We start from the raw sequence: 19,103 nt of genomic DNA on the forward strand, positions 1-19,103 counted from the left end.
TTTGTAAATGTTGTTTAGTTGGTGAACTGCAACCCAAAATTCTAATAAATGTGAATTTCGAAGGATGGCTGTGTTTCGGTTCTCATTTGTTGTTGTTATGTGCCTTCAAGTCGACTATGACTTATGGTGACCCTATGAATCAGCGACCTCCAACAGCATCTGTCGTGAACCACCCTGTTCAGATCTTGTAAGTTCAGGTCTGTGGCTTCCTTTATGGAATCAATCCATCTCTTCTTTGGCCTTCCTCTTTTTCTACTCCCTTCTGTTTTTTCCAGCATCATTGTCTTTTCTAGTGAATCATGTCTTCTCATTATGTGTCCAAAGTATGATAACCCCAGTTTCATCATTTTAGCATCCAATGATAGTTCTGGTTTAATTTGTTCTAACATCCAATGATTTGTCTTTTTCACAGTCCATGGTATGCGCAAAGCTCTCTTCCAACACCACATTTCAATTGTTACGGAAATTGCAAATTTGATTGCTTGAAATTCAAACTGAATCAAAATTCTCACCCATCCCTACTCTATAGTCAGTGGCCAAATGCCACTAACCTGGCCCCAAACCATTTAAAGTTTTTAAAGGTCATAATGGGCCCAGAAATTTACAACCCCTCCTTCTGCAGCTCCTACACTCCCCTAAAATCTGGCCCAGATGGTCCCCCAATCTTATAGAGCAGGTCAGGGAGGGCATGGGGGCTGCAGGGAAGAAAATGTCAAAAATTGCCTCCCTCCCTATTCTGCTGATGGATGCTTTCTGTCAGTGCAGGAGACACCATCGGTATACCATCCTATTGCTGTGAGTACTGTTGCAGAGAAAAAGGAAGCAAATATATACATTTCAGAGGCAAACAGCTGATTTGGCATACACTAGAAAAATATAAGAAGAAAGTAGGCACCCTGATCCTAAACATGTTCATTTGGAGATAAATCTAATTCCCTTCAGCAGTACATAACACTCCAAGTGCTGATATCATACAACTGTCATTTATTGAAATGAAGGAAGCTTGCCCAAGAACAGTGTCTGGTGCAATGCATCTATCATTTCATTTACTAAATAAATGCACATGATGCTCATAGAGATAAGAATTAGCTATATGTTCTGCAATAGTTTATTAACTTTGAAATAAAGTTAAAATGCCCAGAGGCAGAATGTTGGATTTTGACTGAAGTATTCTGAAAGATTTGTGATTTTGTGTTTTGATTGTTATTGAGGAAGAAACAATACTGAACAGTAAACTCATTCTTTCTGCTTTTAAGAGGAAAAAATGGAAAAGGATAAATAAAAGGAGGCAGAGCTTATTCTTCATTCTTGTGAGTGGGCTGCATTGAATAAAGGTGGTGGGTCTGGAGAGACAGGTTTGCCCATTAGTTACCAGTGTTTTTTCCACTGTTTAGAAATCTTGTGAAATGTCATCTCCATTAAACATACTCAGCATATACTTTTGAAATGGATTTCAAAAATGTTACTTAGAGCCTGATTTGTAGGTAGCTCTGTTAGGCACAGGTAGGGCTGGTGCCCACGCTAGGGCATTAATGCATTTGTGGATCGCTGTTTGTCCGCACATTTTCTGTGCCTCCATCCATGCAGGGGCTCTTTCAGTTTTATATCTCCAAAATGTATCTCAAGGTTTCTTGTCCACAATAGTGGAGCAGTGCTTCATGGGATGTATTCAGGCTGTGAATTATTGCCCACTCCCCTCAATTAATACTTCCTCATCCACCATAAGTTCCACAAACCTGACATCCATTGTAGCCACGCATGCAGGTATTTGTTTACCTGTGCATGCACTTTTTTGTTTTTGAAACGGATATATCAGATTTCTACGAAAGAAAGAAAGAAAGAAAGAAAGAAAGAAAGAAAGAAAGAAAGAAAGAAAGAAAGAAAGAAAGAAAGAAAGAAAGAAAGAAAGAAAGAAAGAAAGAAAGAAAGGAAAGTGTGTCATTCCAAGCCAGGCAAGGATTTGGAGTTGCTGGCATGAGAGGCTGCTGCTTCCTTTTCCGCCTCCTGTACCTGCAAAGGAAAAACATATTATTTTTAACACTGCTGTTTTGCACAAGAACAGTTCTGTGCAAAAGAGCCATTTTAAGCATAAAAATATCAGGAACATGCCTTCAGCAACTGGCGGGAAAAAGTAGGCTGCATTCTTCCCTTTGGGCTGATGGGAACAAAATGGATAGTCAGCAATCAGCAAAACATCACAACACATGTAAAAAACATACCAACATCATGGTAGGATCTCACAAAACTAGACTACTACAACATAGCCCATAACATCTGTACAGATCTTCCCTAACCATGGCAATATCCTCTTCCTGCAACAACATCAAAGGGAAAAATTATATTCAGATGCCAAAATGTGCACCTCACTTCCCTGCCCAACTTGGATGCTAGGGTGTGCATGTCATGGTGCTACTTCTCTCTGGGGTTCAGAGAGATGTAGCACCATGATATGCACATCCTAGCATCCAAGTTATGGTCTTCTTGTGTGGGCTTTAAGGTCACATCCACACCATACATTTAAAGCACATGGCTTCTCCTAAAGAATCCTGGAAACTGATGTTTGCTAAGGGTGCTAGAAATCAAAGCTCTGTGAGGACTCGCAGGGGTATAGTCATGCAGGGTCTCGGGGGGGGGCTTAGACCCCTTACTTTTTGGGGAACAGGCTTCCAGCCAGCTCCCTGTGTCTCCAGTGTCCTATGAGCCAATCAGCATGAAAGGAGACCGTCTTAGCTGCTACAAAGAGTCTTTTAACATGCTTCCTTGTCCTTTCCTGCTGATTGGAGCCAATCAGAGTGAAAGGAGATGAGTTAGTCACTGAGAAAACTGTTCTCAGTAGCTAACACACTTCCCTTTTGTAATGATTGGTGCCAATGACAGGGAGCAAGCAAGTGAAGAGGCGTGGCTGCGAGGGAACATGGCATGACTAGTGATTCATGAAGGGACCCCATACTTCTCAATTTGCCACTATGCTATTGGTGAGGCGTAAACTACAGCTCCCAGGATGCTTTGGGAGAAGTAATGTGCTTTAAATGCACTGGTATTGGTGTGCTATGTTTTGCTCCATATTAGTCACACAGGTGTGATTGTCATTGAATGTTGGGGGGGGGGGATAAGTTCTGAATTTTTACTCTTGCTCATTGACCTTAATAGTCAATTATGTTAGGCCACTGCTTGGTATGAAAAGATTTCTGCTTGCACCAAAGGTTACCAAGGGCCATAGCATTTGTTCTAATCAGAACATTCCTGTCTCTTTGCCTTAGATGGGCGAGACCTGTGTAAAGAAATTCTTATATTGGCAACTTCATATTTATGTTCCTATTCAAAATGTGTTATGTGCGGGATAGACATTTGAATTAAAATTGCTTCAGGTTCATTAAGAACATAGGAAGCTGCCTTATACCGAGAGAGACCATTGGTCCATCTAGCTCAGTATTGTCTCCACTGGCTGACAGAGTCTCTCCAGGATTCAGGGCCCCTCCAGACATCCTTTTAATTGTGCATGATCTGTGCACATGTTGATATGGGAGCAGTTACACAAGCTCCTGCTTTCAATACTGTTTGCCCCTGCAAAAGTTTTTGTCATACTACATTATCTGCAATAAGTGCACCTCCTGTAGCTTCCTGCTAATATCCTGCAACTTTTCATATCGCAAATGTTGGGGGTGGGGGATTGTCTCGCTTTTGTTGTGCTACAACACAAGAGTGCCCCTCCAGATGGCAATAACACAGTGACATTGAGGAAGCACCCCAGAACAACTAATAAAGCAGAATGATGCGACTGCTTTATTCTGTGACAGAATGCCGTCCAGTATAAATCCACCACTAATGCACTGTTTTTGCATCAATGACATGTTGCAGAAGACACCAGCAAACAAAACAAAACAGTCTAGAGGGGCCCTCAGACGGGGACATTCCCAATCCTACCTGGGAGAAGACTGAACCAGGCATCATCTGCACGCAAAGCCAACCCTCTGCCATTGAGCTGTCGCCTCTCTCTCTCTCTCTCAAGAGAAACAATGGGAAGCGTGTCAGTTTCTTTACAAACAACGCAAACGGACCATGCTGCCCTCCCCTCCTTTCAGGGGCAAATCTGCCTTGGATTCCAGCGTGCAAGTTGCGCAACAGCTGCCCGGTTACACCACCACCCTGCCTGGCAGTTCCCTTTCTGGTTGGGACCGCTCGGGTTCCTCTACCGCCGCCAGAGCGGCGAGAAGCGAACCCCGGAAGTGAGGTCATGGAATGAGCACACCTTGAGTCATCTGGGAAAAGAGCCGGAGCAGCTCGCCTGGCGGTCAGTCAGTTCAGTTCAGGTGTCTCAGGAGAGAGAGTGTCAGGCTGTCACGCTGGGGGAGGAATCCGGGGGCCGCATGGAGAAGGAGGGTGGCTCCCCGTGGGCCATGGGGCTGCTGAAAACCTTTGACTCCAGCGAGTTCGTCAGCTGGGAGAAAATCGGCTCCGGCGGCTTCGGGCAGGTTTACAAAGTCCGCCACGTCCACTGGAAGACGTGGCTCGCCATCAAGTGTTCGCCCAGCCTGCATGTGGACGAGAAGTAAGTGCCTGCCTGCCAAGTTGGGCGTCTGGAAGCGGCTCGGCGGGAGGGAGGCGAGTTGCCTGGCACCTTGTTATTGACTTTCCGAGGCTGCAAAGCATTCGGAGAGGACAGGATTGCGATCCTGTCTCTTGGCAGCAAGGCGGCGAGGATCCCGCTGAACAAGATTTGATTGCCGGGTAGGGTGGGGTGGGGGGTCTTAGTAGAAGGAGACGGCTTTGTTTGGGCTAAAGTGCTCCGAAGAGTGCGCAAACGACATCGCGGCAAAAGCAGCTATTACGGCTGCCACCCTCGGCGCGTTTTAACCTTTGGAGTGGTTCCCTTGGTTTCAAGGCTGCTGCTGCTGCTCCACACCGAAAGTGCCCGGGGTTTGGCGGCGGACGTGCAGAGTTCTGCACGTGTTGAAGGCTGCAAAGCCGTCTACTTAGGAGTAAATCCTGAGCAGGATTGCTCAGGATGGCTCTGCAAGTTACGAGCGTCAAACCGCTTCTGAAACAAGCATGGCTTTTTTTTTTTTTTTGCAATTCCTCTATACAGAGTACAACTGCAATTCTGAGCGACCTGCTAGGAAGGGAATTCTCCAATTTTAACTTAACTTACGAGTAAGCGCGTTTTTAGGCAACACTGGTTCTTAATACAGTAAGAGTTTTGCTTTGTTTTGAATTTGTCCTTGGTCAAGTTTTTAAACTTTTCTTTTGCATAGTTCGGAATCGAGGGCAGCTTGATATGGTGGTATTAAAAAAAAAGCTCGCTGCCTACAGTTTAAAATCAGCGCGCGGTTTACTCTGCTAGGCTTCGGATGTTAGAAATTCGTCCTGACTGTATCGTCGATTCTTAAGGAGCGCTTCTGTCTAGTTTTATTTATTTATTATTTGATTTATATCCCGCCCTTCCTCCCAGCAGGAGCCCGTCTCTAGTGTTGCTCGGATGCCTTGAGATCTCTGGCATTGAGGACGCTGGGACGAAAAAAACCGTTTTCTCCTGCCTTCTGCTAGTCTCCTTTGCACGGTGTAGGGAGGGATGCCCCCTTTGCAATGCACTCGCGTAACAAAAGGGAGGGTAGAGCGTTATTGCGGAGCCTCCTGGGGGAAGGAAAGGAACAGAAGAAAAGAGAAAAGATTTGCGGGTAAGTCATGCTCGGAGTAAGTCCATTGAGATAAATGGGCTTACTCAGAGGACGATTTGGTTGGGTGTCGTTCCGCTTGCTGCGAAACTGTTCGGCTGTCTGAAAGCGAAGCGAAGCTGCTTTGAAAGCGGCGGTGGCAGCGCCCGCTTCCCACGGTCCCAGGATTTGCAGCTCCGGAACGCTCGCTGCCTCTGGATGTTTGTCCCTCGTTTGTGCAGCGATTATTTTCATTATGCGGTGCCCTCTCCATAATGCGTTTGCTTACAAAGGGCGCTTTTGCACAGCGAAGCAAATTTGCCTGCAGATTTGTGCTAATGACCCCTTTGTAAGGCGCTCGCTTAATAAAGGCGAGGCTGCCTTTGTAAGGAAAACGCTTTGGCAACGGGAACAGACGCTGGAAGCGATCGGCTTGTCGTTGCCTGTGCTGTTCTGTGCCTCGCACTTCCTTGAGGGGTGTGCTTTGGAGCTGGGTGGCAAGGACCGGTTGTTCTGCAAAGCGGGTAGGTGGTGGCATGCAAAGGAAGCGGCGGAGGAGAAGGGAGCGGCAGGCCTGCCTCGTTTTCTGGGCTGAAGCTGCCTGGCTTGGCAAGGGCGAGCGGGCGGGCACGCTTTCCATTTACTTAGAAAAGGCTGGCCTTGATTGAGTGGTTAACAACGATGGGTTGGATCCAGACTAAGTTTGTTGCGCTGAGCTCCCATAGAAATGAGCGCGAAAAATTAGACATTACTAAGTTACCTCCCAGTAATTTCAGTGGAACTAATTTAGGGTGCTTCCAGATGCGTGTTGTGGGATTGGTGCTCCTTGCGCATGCAAGGGTATTTGGGTTTTTTTTTTTTTTTTTGCAGTGTCTGCATGACTTCGTTGACCTAAAAATGCCGTTTAATCCAAATTTACCATTTCCAGGGCAAATGTGATAAATGAAAACTTGTTGCCAATATCTCAGTGATCTGTTTGCAAATTAAACCATCATCCGACAGCACCCTTAGTCTGGATCCACCCCAGGGTTTTTGCTGTGGGGCTTACTAGTTGTTTCACATGTCAAACTAGGTTGCAAACCACAGAGTATTCCAGTCCACATCATCATCAGAAGTAAACCTATTGGGGTTTGTTTTGTTCTATGTAATGGTGGGTCTGCAGAGACCCTTACCTTGCATTGATTCCCCCCTCCCGCCAACCATCAGCAAAATTTCTCAGCTGCCATTTGGAAATTGCCAACTCGTACAAACACATTTTTTTTTTGCAGATCAGTAGAGTAGACGTATGCATATTTCCTCAGAAGGGAGAAGTGGGAGTTGCTCAGAGGTAACCAAAGCGCTGTGGCAAAGCACATGCTTTGCACAAAGAAGGTCCCAAGTTGGTCCAACCTCTGAAAAGGACCTCAAAAGATCCGGTAGCATAGTGATGGAAAAGATGTCTTCTGTCCGATACCGCTGAGATCTGATGGCAGTTGGAGTCAGATGGGCAAATAATCTGACCTGGTATAAAGCAGCTTCCTATGTTCCAAGTGGGTTTAGAATGCAGCCCAAATTGTTGTGTATACCTCACTGAAGTAAATGACAAAGCCATCATTGATTTTTTTTTTAATGGGTGGCTTGAATGTATTATCTTGAGCAGCTTCTGGCAACAAATTGCAACTATTTGGCTTCTGATCTGATAATCGATCAAATTATCTTTTTGAGATTCTACATCCTAGGCAAGCTGTCTGTTGGAGCAACTTTGTAGCCATGGAAAAGATGAAACTGATCACTGTCTTCCCATTTATTTGCTATACCAACGTCTGCTAAATAAAGCTTAAGCATCTCATACAAGTCAACCCTCATATGATGTGTATGGATGAATGTATATATTACTGTCACTTCACATCAGTACCGAATCACACTCTGGACGTGCTGCAGTTTGTAAGGGTCTCATATCAGGTCGGTGAATGCTAGAAGTGATGTGTACAGTACTGCTATATATATTCTATGGTCATATCTTGTATTCACATGTATTTTAATTTTCAGGGCTTGGGTATTTCATGAAAGACAAGCATCACAAGGAAATACTAAACTCTTGAATGCATAGAAAATTGAAATTGGCTTGTAGGATCAACTTGTCTGCAAACAAGTTGCAAAATCACAATTTCTTGTGAAAGCCTTGGCTTTTATATATTAATATATCAATTAATAACCACCAGAGTTAAATCTTACTAATCTGTACATCACTCAGACCTAACTCTCAGCTGCTACGATGGAATTTGGTTGCTATGACATCATTACTTATTGCAAAATATTCCACAACATTGGTACTCACTATTTGTTCATGATTTGTGAGCAATATATAGACCAAAATATTTGATACAGATCTATACTGGGTATACTGGTTCACAGGAAAGGATAGGCCAAGACAAAAATAACTTGATGGCAGTGTGTGGGAAGGCAGGGAGCCTTTTCTGAAACTGCTGGACCCCAAATTAGGGGTCTGGAATATAAATCAAGGTATCCTTCATAAACGTATTCAGCTCCACTTTAAATCAAGTGAAGTTTTTCATTCAAACTGTTCAGCAAGAGTGCTGCAAAAAGTTGTGCCTTTAAGAATGGAAACATTATAAACAAAAAGCATCCTGTGAATTCTAACCATAAATGTGAGCACCTTCTAGCCATGGAAGACCCTTCCTTCTCTCCAGAGTAGTTAATGAGCAACTCTTCATAAGGGCTGCTATAGTACATAGGCATGTAACGGCTCTTGGTGGGAGTTAACACCAGGGGTCTTGTCCCAGTGATATCTAGTGGTTGTGCCAAAGAGTTGCCTTGGTTGCTATTATTTTGATGGAGACAAGGATGTTTAAAAATATCCTGCCTGAAACATCTTTGGGAAGAAGCGCAAGCCCTATGTGGGCTCAAAAATATACCTTTTTGTTACATGAGGAGTGTGCAAGCTCTCAAACTGCATATGACTCTTCTCCAGTAGGTATATCTCTTCCTGAATCTCTTTTTAATATTTCTGTATGACATTGAGAACAGATTTCTGGATTTGCAATGTCCTTTGGGGAGGAAATCCCCTTAACTTCCAATGTTCATTCAGGTGGTGGGGATTCAAGAGTCATGTTCCTGGTTGCATAGAGATGGATTATATTGGGAGTAAGGCACCTTGGGGCCAGGGATTAAAGGCAGCCCTCCAGGCTTCCCTATCTAGCCCATGGGTCTCTCCCAAGGCCATCCCCTCTCCTTAGGGCACATCCCTCACCGACTCTGTTCCACACCTTCCTTGAGTGCTTTTGCTTGCCTGTAGTGTGTCCTTGAACTGTGTTGATGCATCTTGATTGCCTAAATGGAGAGAGATTATGTGTGTACACCTGACTCTTGTGTGGCTGGAAAGTGACCTACTATACAAAGGTAACAGTTGCAGCCATTGCTGTGCTCTCTTTTGGCTGTAGCTCAACCAACCCTTGGCATGTGGCCCCTGGAAAGTTCTTCACAAGGGAAGGTGGTCCTTAAGCTTCAAATAAGGCTCCCTCGCCTGTGTACATGAAATAATCACATTATGTTCTCCTTTTACAGTAATCTCTAGACATAGGCCTTGGCTTCCAAACTGATTAGAGCCAGTTTAAAAGCGCTAGATAGTAAAAGGAAGGAAAGTTAAGGTGAACTTGCCCTCTTGAAGAATGACTGTTGTTGCAATAGTGTCCGTACTCATTTGCTGGTACAGCTTAGAGGTACAATGAATATTTTTGTTTCTAAAAAAGCCTTGCTGCAGGAAGTAAGTTGATCTCAGATTTTGAAAGAACAATGTGTGATTCAGTAATGAATAAACCATGATGCTAAACATTTTATCCAGGTAAATGAAGGATTAGAGGATTCTTCCCCACTCCCCAACCTAGCTGGGCAGGGCAACACACTGTGTAAAAAGAATGAAAGTAGGTTGTGTTAATACCATAAGAGGTGCAGGTTAAAGGCCACAAATGAACGCACTTTGAAGATGGGTCTTGATGGGTCTGGGCTCTGACCACAATAAGCAGAATGATTGCCTTGCTCATAACTGTGTATGTATAAATGATGACTAAATACAGTTGCTAAACCTGTTGCTTGTAACTAATGACCTTTGCCATACCTAAAGCAGAAAGAAGTTAAGGACTCCTCCAACAACCTTTGTGTTGCTCCTTGCCTACAGTGTACTGGGTGGGCCTACTGTGGTGGTGACGATGGTAATGATGGGGTTTAACCACTTTAGGCAGGCTGCTGGTAAGAACTTCATGCTCGCTTAGTTAAATGTCATACGCTCTTGCTGGGAGCAGTTCCCAGCACATTAGGCCCTGCCTCAATCAGGCATGTATTGGCTTGTGCTGCTAAGCTTTGCCCGTTGCACCTCCAGAGGTCAAAATAGGCAGCAGAGAAGCAGGAAGTGCTTTGGGTGCTTTCTTTTGAAGTACAAACAAATGAAATGACATGCAATCAGGATCTTTTCTTTAAGTCTATTGCAATATTAGAAAAACACAAAAACCTATGCTGGTGGAGGATAGGGTAGAAAGACTAGGTACAATGGAAGGATGGTTACCACATGGCCTATCTGTATCATATTATCAAATTCTTTGTATTGAGGGATACCCAAGTTGCCACTGGATGGATTTGTATGGCTGATAATTCCTGTCTAAGCAAGTCCTATACATTTTGCAACTACTAACTGTTATAGATTCACAGTCAGGAGTTCCACTTGATGTGATTTCCATGGATGATGTTTGTGTACAAGTTCTCCTTGCCTCTCTGTGAGGGTCTTCCTTTATCTGTCCAAAGGTCATTGCCTAAGAATGGCAGAGAGAGACGTAATTGTTGGGTCGTAAAACGGTCTTCCATGAGTTCTTCCATGGGTGTTGATATGCTGACTCTTGGTTTTTGTTGCTTGTTATGAACTGGAAATTGCTTCTCCATAGCAGAGAGTTTTCCATAAAATGAACCCCATGCAGTATGACTAATAATGAATGGTTTCTCAGAGTGTTTTGTTAGGCTGGGTATAGAGCAGTAATATCTGAGATGCTCTTTGAGCCCAGAAGGTATCTTGCTAATTAAGAATCTAAGAAGAGCCCTGCTGGATCAGGCCAAAGGCCTGTCTAGTCCACCATCCTGTTCTCACAGTGGCCAACCAGATTAACTTCCCTAGAGGAAAGAGGAAGGGCAGCTTGTAGCCACAGTATGTGCATGTTGTGACTACTGTTCTAGCTGCACAGAGTTCAGAGTACTGGGATTCTTCGTAGCTTGTGTTCAGTGCTGAGATTTACAATGACTTCCTCACTAAGGTCACTATCATAATATTGTTCCCATCACAAATTGTTTAGGCTATGTGAGCTATGGGTTGGAACTGGAAGCAAGACTACTTTTTAGAAATTTAGAAATTCAAAAACTTGTGAGAAAGGAAGGACTATAGCTTTGTATGTGTGTGCAAGGGGTGCAAGCTGCGGGTTATTTCTTAAAGTATCATAGCCGTTGACTGTCACTTAAGTTTTATCACCATCAGGTGCCCAAAAGTCTCATGCTGTCTTTAGAATTCATTCAATCTCCCTCGCATAGAGTCCACTCCCAGACCCATCTGTGACCTTCTAGATGTTGGACTCCAACTCCCATTAGCCCCAATCAGCATGATTGGTAATCAAGATGGATGGGAGTTGTAGTCTATTTGGAAGACAAGTAAGTTCCCCACCCATGATCTATATGGTATCAGGACAGTCAGAGGCAATATACTCCTGAATACTAGATGCTGGAAACCACAGGAGGAAAGAGTGTTCTTCCACTCAGTCCTGCTTGCAAGCTTCCCATAGGCACCTGGTTGGTCACTGTGAGAACAGGATGCTGGACTAGATGGGCCATTGGCCTGATATTTGCATCCCTCTGAAAACCCACAGTTTCTACAAAGCTCTAGTTCTACCTTTCAGGCTGCATTTCCAATGGAGCAAAAATTAACACATTACCTGCATTTGCTCACATTTATCCCTTCCTACTCTTGCCTCTTCTCTGTTCCCCCCTCTCCTTGCAAACATTAGTTTGTAAGTTTCTTGGGGCTGGGACTTCTTGTTGTCTCATAAAGCAACATGTATGTCAATGGTGCTGTATAAATTTGTGTGAAAGATTTGTCAGGGACTGTCTTGCTGCCCCCTGTGTTTTTCTCCTGTGTGGATGCAGATCAGAGCCTCTGTTGGCAGAACTTGCCAGGAGAGATTGGCTGGGAGACAAACCTGCAGCCAGACAAGACCTGCCCTTTCTCCTTCCTGCAGGGCTGCTGGTGGTGATAAAACAGATAAGGATCAGCTGAGGACAGACAACAGCTGTTGACACTGAGGCCTCAGAGATGGGGCAGAAGGGAAGGATAGAGGGGGACCACTCTTGAGATCCAGTTGAGCCAAAGCCCACCAGGGAGAAGGTGCTGGGAAGGAGCTTGTGGGGATGACAGGCCACAGGGCAAGGTGTGAGGCCTCAGACTATTCCCAGCTGGTGCCCCAGTGAGGAACTGCTGGAGTGTATTCAGTGGGGGAATAGCATATAATATCACACCCCGTTCCTATTAAACAGTGGTCAACTGAACCATCAAGTGGTTATGGCTATTTGTATGCAGGAAGAGAGGTAGGGGGCATGGAAGCCAAGCCTTTTGATGTCCCCCTACCTATGGAAGCCCAACAATCTATTACAAAGTTGTTCACAACTGTAGTTTTATGACAGTACTCTACTGTGGCTAACATAACTTTGAATTTGGGTAAGAGTTCCAACTGTGACGTCTTAACGCTTGCTACCAAGATAGTCTGCCTTTGAATCACAGACCATGTGTGTATGTTGAACTGTTATAATTAAGTCAAAATAAACAATAGAAAAGTAACTTTGGCATTACTTAATTGTGGATGAGTCTGTTGAGGAATGCATCTTAATACGATCCTTGACGTTGTAGTAAATGGTGCATACAGAGCATTTTGTATTTTAGAAACTTTCAATGTGTTCATATTCTGTATTTGAAATGAATCACATCTTGTGTGTGTACTGCAATTAAGATAGGGAAAATGCAGAAAGAAGGCTGGCTGAAGAAATTATGCTTGAAATAAGAGCTTCAGTTTTAATTCTCTCTAGCTGTACTTGCTTTGGAATAGAACTGTCTCCTTTAAAAAAAAAAGATTCCTCAGAATTCTAAACAATAGTGGGCGACTCCCACCCACAGAGCCCTAGCCAATGAGATCACAGCAGAAGTGGGGGGGGTTGTGTGTGTGTGTGTGTGTGTGTGTTTAATCACATGAGCAGTGTTGCCATGGGCAACTAAGGCATAACATTACTGCTTTTGAAAGCAAGATAATGTTTAGGCAATTATAGATCTGCATAGGACCTTTGGCAATTACTCACTGCAGTTGCTGCCTGCTCCTCCTCATTATGGCACACTGGGCAGATCCACTCAGAATGCCCCACTGGGTGGCAAAATAGTAGCAGCTCTAAGATGCATTACATTTATCAAGAATTTCCTTTTGCTATCTTATTGTGGGGGGGGAGCGCTTTTGTGTCTAGTGTGGTTTGCTGTGAATCTGATAGCAGCTGGAAACCTTGTTCATCGATCAGCTGCAAGCCACTTCATACTGCAAGACGTGCACCTTCACAATGGAACAGGAAGCCATGTGGTGGTTTGTTAACAAAAAAGGTCCTAAAGCCATTTGTGTGATTTTTTTTATAATGCCAGTAAATAGATTGGCACCTTTCCATTGCAGGGCAAAATGTCCCAGTTACAGTAAATGCAAGTCAGCAGGTTTTTTGTTTTTCAAAAGGACAGTAAACTTCTCACTATTTGCATTTCTCCCAATGTAGTCATTGTAGTCTAGTCACTCCTTGTTTGCCTGTGTTGCTGTGCTCAGTAAGTCACTCCCTGTTCTCTCTCCTTGGTAAGATTGCTTCTTTAGGGCCCTTTCACCAGTCTCCATAAAGTATGCTATTCAGGGGTGGGAAACCTGTGGCCCTCCCCAGCCAGCATGGCCAGTGGTCAGGGATGATGGGAGCCACAGTCCAGTGACATTTGACAGCTTCCAGGCTCCTGATCCCATATGGTATTGTTTTTATTCCTTTTACCTTTGATCTGTTCACCTTTTGAGTCATAATCAAGGCATAGTACAGCCACAAACACAATCTATTTATGCTTTTATGCTTAATCATGATTTAGAGAAGGTCACTATGAAAGCCTTGCACAATGTAAATAAAGTCTGTTTCATTTTCCTATTGTTGTAATGGTCTTCTGTATCTTTAAAAGTTGTGCAGGGGATAGGGAGAATTCCACCTTGTGGTTTTTCCCATTACAGAGTTGCAAGAACACCTGCACTTGGCTGACTTTCTCTTCTCCTAAAGATACAGGATCAGGATCAGGCCAAGAACCTGGCAACCCTAGACTAGTGACACTTCTGGTTTCCCATTGAATGCGGTTCTGGGGGGGGGGGAGCAGCCAATGCCAAGAAATCTACCAGGGCTCCTTCGTTCTATGTTACGCTCCTCCTGATATACTGTGGTTAAAATGGAAGTGGTAGTAAAGGGATGCACTTATTTACTGTAGCCCACATTGGTGGGATAAGGCTGAAGGCTGAACTAGTAGTCATGTCTTGCATTTCAGCTGCAAAGCCAAAAGAAGTTCCGCTTCAAGTCTACCTAAAGTACTGGCTGAGAGTTCTCTTTGTTACATTTCTTTTCTCCATAGAGACACTCCAAAGACGTTGGAAGGATAATGCAATGAGAACCACAGTATTTGTCACAATCAGAGAACTGAAATGTGTTTCTAGTGCCTGAAAAAGAACAAACCCCAAAGTGTGTGATTTTTTTTAAATGGGAAATAGGAAAGGCAAATAGGAATTTGAATAACCAACACTTGTCTTTCGGTTATTCTTAACAGATGAAGACTTCCTGTATATTCTTGTTGTTCAAAATGTGTTTGTTTAAAAACAATGAAATGAGGAGACTTTTGGGCATGAAGGGCTATAGGTCAGTGTTAGAGCATGTAGAAGGTTCCGGGTTCAATCCCCAGCATCTCCAGGTAGAGCTGGGAGAGAGTGTTGCCTGAACCCCTGGAGAGCCATTGCGAGCTGGATGGACCAATGGTCTGACTCCGAATTAGGCAGTTTCCTATGTTCTAGTTTTTAGTATCACTTAAAAAACACAGTTCTGTTTCTGATTTGCTAAATGTTATTCTTTAATTTTGGGTCCCTGATCCTGTCCCTGTCGTCTTTCTCTCTCCATCTCTGTTTCTTGTTCTTGGTGGTTCTACTTTCCATAAAATTTCTGACAGTGGAAAAGCCAAGAAGCTCCTTTGATCTTCTAGGTTAAGTGCAAGTTGGGGGTCAGGAGGGGGTTCCTGCTCTGAAAGGCAATTACTGTATTTGTATATAAGCCATGTTTTAGTGTTACAAGGGGCTGCACTGAACTGTGGGCTCATGTGCACCTCCTCCCCTCTTCTCCTTCATTGCTGCTGAAAGGAAAAATTCAGAAGCTTTCATTTTTGACAGTACTGCAGTTTTTTGTATCATCCTTGCCCAGGCAAACTGTGATTAACCTTAATAGTGGTCTGCCAGCTTTGTACATCATGGTTTTCAGTTGGGTTCTCAGATTTCTCAAAGTTGGTTTGGGTTTGGTGTCACATGAAGCTGCAGTTTATTTAAAATAGGAGTCAAAGCCTTCTGACTCCTCCTCCTGGCCACACCATACGGGGAGGGAAAGTGTGAGAGCCTCAGGCTTGTTGCAGATCATCTTTGTAATGCTAAGCCATGGTTTAGCATTATGTGTGAACATTTGCATGGCACTCACAGTCAGATAACCAATTTTACAAGAAATTCACATCAGCAGATTCTCTTTGGGGGAGGGGGTATATTGATACAGTCTACTCTGAATACATTTGCAAACTTTTGAACTCTTGAACTTGTGCCTCTCCTAGCTGCAGGGTATGCACAGGAGTCATGGACAAGGTGCTTTCGATGATGTGGCCAGCAACGTGTCCTCTCAACCCTTGCCCTTCTTGGCTTATTAAAGTTTGCTAAGGGGGTCTGACCGAGTGGATCCAGGGTGTGGTGAACGCATCATTGCGAGAGGGAGTGGTTCCAGCTGCCTTGAAAGAGGCGGTGATTCGACCACTCCTGAAAAAGCCCACCCTGGACCCATTGGTTTGTGACAACTACCGACCGGTTGCAAATACCCCCTTCTTAGGTAAGGTGATTGAGAGGGTTGTGGCGCAGCAACTGCAAGTACTCTTGGATGAAACAGATTATCTTGACCCATCCCAGTCTGGGTTCAGGCCTTGTTATGGGACTGAATCGGCTTTGGTTGCCCTGATGGATTATCGGGAGAAGGACAGGGGGAGTGTGACCCTGTTTTTCTTACTTGATTTCTCAGTGGCTTTTGATACCATTAACCATGGTATCCTTCTGGGCTGACTTGGTGAGATGGGTATTGGAGGCACTGTTTTACAGTGGTTCCAATCCTATCTCCAGGGTTGTTCTCAGAGAATAGCATTGGGTGACTGTCTTTCGGCCCCCTGGCAGTTGTGCTGTGGGGTGCCACAGGGTACCATCTTGTCCCCCGTGCTGTTTAACATCTATATGAAGCCCTTGGGAGCGGTCATCAGGAGCTTTGGGGTGAGGTGTCAGCAGTATGCTGATGATACCCAGCTCTATTTCTCCGTAACATCTGAATTGGGAGAGGCCGTGCAAGCCCTGGACCGCTGCCTGGACTCGGTGGTGGTCTGGATGAGGGCCAATAAACTGAGTCTGAATCCTAGTAAGACAGAGGTGCTGTGGGTTGGTGGTTCCCAAGTTTGTATAATTGGTCAGTTGCCTGCTTTGGATGTGGTCGTACCCCCTCTGAAAGAGCAGGGTTCTCCTGGATCCATCTTTGTAGCTAGAGGCCCAGGTGACCTCAGTGGTTAGGAGTGCCTTTTACCAGCTTTGGCTGGTGAACCAGCTGTAGCTGTTTCTGGACCGGGATAGCCTGACCACTGTTCTCCACGCACTGGTAATCTCTAGGCTGGATTACTGTAATGCGCTCTATGTGGGGCTGTCCTTGAGGTTGGTCCGGAAGCTGCAGCTGGTGCAAAATGCGGCGGTGAGACTGCTCACTGGAGCAGGGCATCGCCAACATGTGACCCCGCTGCTGAAAGAATTGCACTGGGTGCCCATTTGCTACCGGGCCAAGTTCAAGGTTCTAGTCTTGGCGTACAAAGCCCTATACCGCTCGGGACCAGGATACCTGAAAGACAGTCTTATCCCTTATATGCCCAGTCAATCACTGCGCTCTGCAGGTGAGGGGCTCCTGCAGATACCATCTTATCAGGAGGTTCATTCTGCACAATATAGGAAACGGACCTTTAGTGTGGCAGCACCTACCCTGTGGAATTTCGTCCCATTGAATATTAGGCAGGCGCCATCTCTGCTATCTTTTCGGTGCCTTTTGAAGACTTTCCTCTTTCAACAAGCCTTTTATGTTGAGACCTATCCCAGTCTGCATCTGTGTCAGAATTGTTTAATGTGTCGTTTAATAATGTTTTTAACCCTGTTTTAAGGTTGTTTTAAAATGTTTTTAATGCTGTTTTGTTTTAATGTATTTTAAGATCTGTTTTTATGATTTTTAAAGAGTTTTAGTGCTTTGTTTGCCGCCCTGGGCTCCTGCTGGGAGGAAGGGCGGGATACAAATTGAATAAATAAATAAATAAGTAATGCAAGAAACCCCAAAATGAGTAGCAACTATAACCGTATCCTGTGCTGTGCATGCTGTCTTGAGACTTTCAAAAGTGCTTATCCCAAAACATAAATGATAACATGTCATTCCAGATTAGAATAGGTTCTGTATTTTGTGATGTGAAAGGATTTATAGGTAAAGTTGATCTCTTTCTGCTACAAAATTAAATAAGTGAAATAATTCGTTTTCAGAGATTACATTTGGAAAAAAAATATTTTTTACTGACTACTGCTGGATCATTATCTCTTTATCTCTTTGGAGTAATAATAAAGCATTTAACAGGCTTCTCTTAGGAAGTAGATGCTAGAAACACGTACTTTTAAAGCTGTGTTGCTTGCCTAGCCAGTTCTTATTATTGCAATCTACACAGTACAGTCCTTTGCGCTTTATAATAAAGAGAGATGCACATAAATACAAGGAGACAAAGGTCCCTTAAACAATACAAAGGGAACTATCATGTTTTTTATAAGAGGGAAGGGGAGCAGGAGGAGGCAGTTGGCATACCTTCAGGTTTTATAAAGAGGCTTTCTGATTGATTACTACTTTTATTACACATATTTGATGAACTGCTGATCTGCTTCCATGGATCATATCATGACAAAAATATAATTATCCCTCATATGAAGGATGTTTAGGCTAGTTTGGTGTGACTATTTGTTTACATGTGTAGAAAACTAGAACCATATGAAAGCGATCTTCCTTTTTCAATTGTAAGAGTTTTGTTGAGTTAATAATTCGCTTTCTGTGAGTATTGGCTCTTGCAGAATGCATCCCATTTAGAAGGGAGATGAGCAGTATGGAATAAGGAAGGGACCCTTTCACACTTTAAAACTCACGTTCCCTGAATGTACAGGGAGGAGAGTGGGATTGTGCATCCTGACCTCCATGCATTCAGTGGAGGGTGTGAAAAGGGCTTCAGCACACAGACAGTCACATGCACATAGATCTTCCACCTGTTCTGTATCTTTGGAATATAGCCAGATGTGTGTGTGTGGAAGTCCCTTTCACACATTCTACTGAATACACAGAGGTTAGGGATAACAGGAGGGCATCTGAAGAATAGTAACTTGTCTGTGATACTCTAAATATTATCTCATTGGGTGATATATTAGGCTATATTAAGGAACAAGTCCATTCGTTTTAGTGGGTCTATTCGGAATATAACCGGATATTAACCTTTATGTTAAGGCTGGGATTAAAAGTTGAAAAAAATTAGCTGAACATATTTGTAATTAAGGAAAATAGATATGTATCAATGGGATTAATAGAACAGGACCGTGCGATTAAAAACTGTTGATGGATTCTGCCCTGTGCTTTGAACTTTAGTTATGTCAACTGAGTGAATGCAGATATCTTTTTAACATTGTTCAATTATGCACATGTGGTGTCCTCTGACAGTTTAGTTCTCAGTATGACAACAAATTTGGGGAAATTTGACAGCAAGTATTCGAGAAGCTCTCTTTAGGTATTTGGTGTGAATGGATGTTGTGTACAATTGGGGAGGGAACAGGGGGGTGTTCACACGTCCCATGACCAGCTCCCTGCACTTGCTAGTTCTGCTTCTAGACCTTTCTTCCTTGAGAAGGGATATCTGAAGGGGGATTTGAATTGTATTCTGATGAATGCACTTAGAATCTTCCTTGTGGTCAGGACCCCTGATAAGGCAGGATTCCTTAATGTGTTTAGAACCTCCCTTCCAGACCTTCCCTCACAATGCAGTAAAATCTG

At 43.9% G+C, this 19,103-nt stretch overlaps 1 protein-coding gene across 3 annotated transcripts in view; it reads left to right on the forward strand.

Moving 5' to 3' along the window:
• Nucleotides 1-4,209: 4,209 nt before the first annotated feature.
• RIPK4 (receptor interacting serine/threonine kinase 4) overlaps nt 4,210-19,103 on the forward strand; it is a 35,978-nt gene continuing 21,084 nt past the window's right edge. The window contains exon 1 of one of the 3 annotated variants that reach the window (XM_061627593.1): nt 4,210-4,549. In XM_061627593.1, the coding sequence (XP_061483577.1) occupies nt 4,368-4,549 (182 nt within the window). In that variant the 5' untranslated portion in view covers nt 4,210-4,367. Of the gene's footprint in view, nt 4,550-5,607; nt 5,676-7,524; nt 7,593-19,103 lie in introns of those variants that run through there. The other 2 variants (XM_061627594.1, XM_061627596.1) reach the window with 2 other exon arrangements.

The sequence above is a fragment of the Rhineura floridana genome, chromosome 5 (assembly GCF_030035675.1).
Source record: "Rhineura floridana isolate rRhiFlo1 chromosome 5, rRhiFlo1.hap2, whole genome shotgun sequence".
Classification (NCBI taxonomy): Eukaryota; Metazoa; Chordata; class Lepidosauria; order Squamata; family Rhineuridae; genus Rhineura; species Rhineura floridana.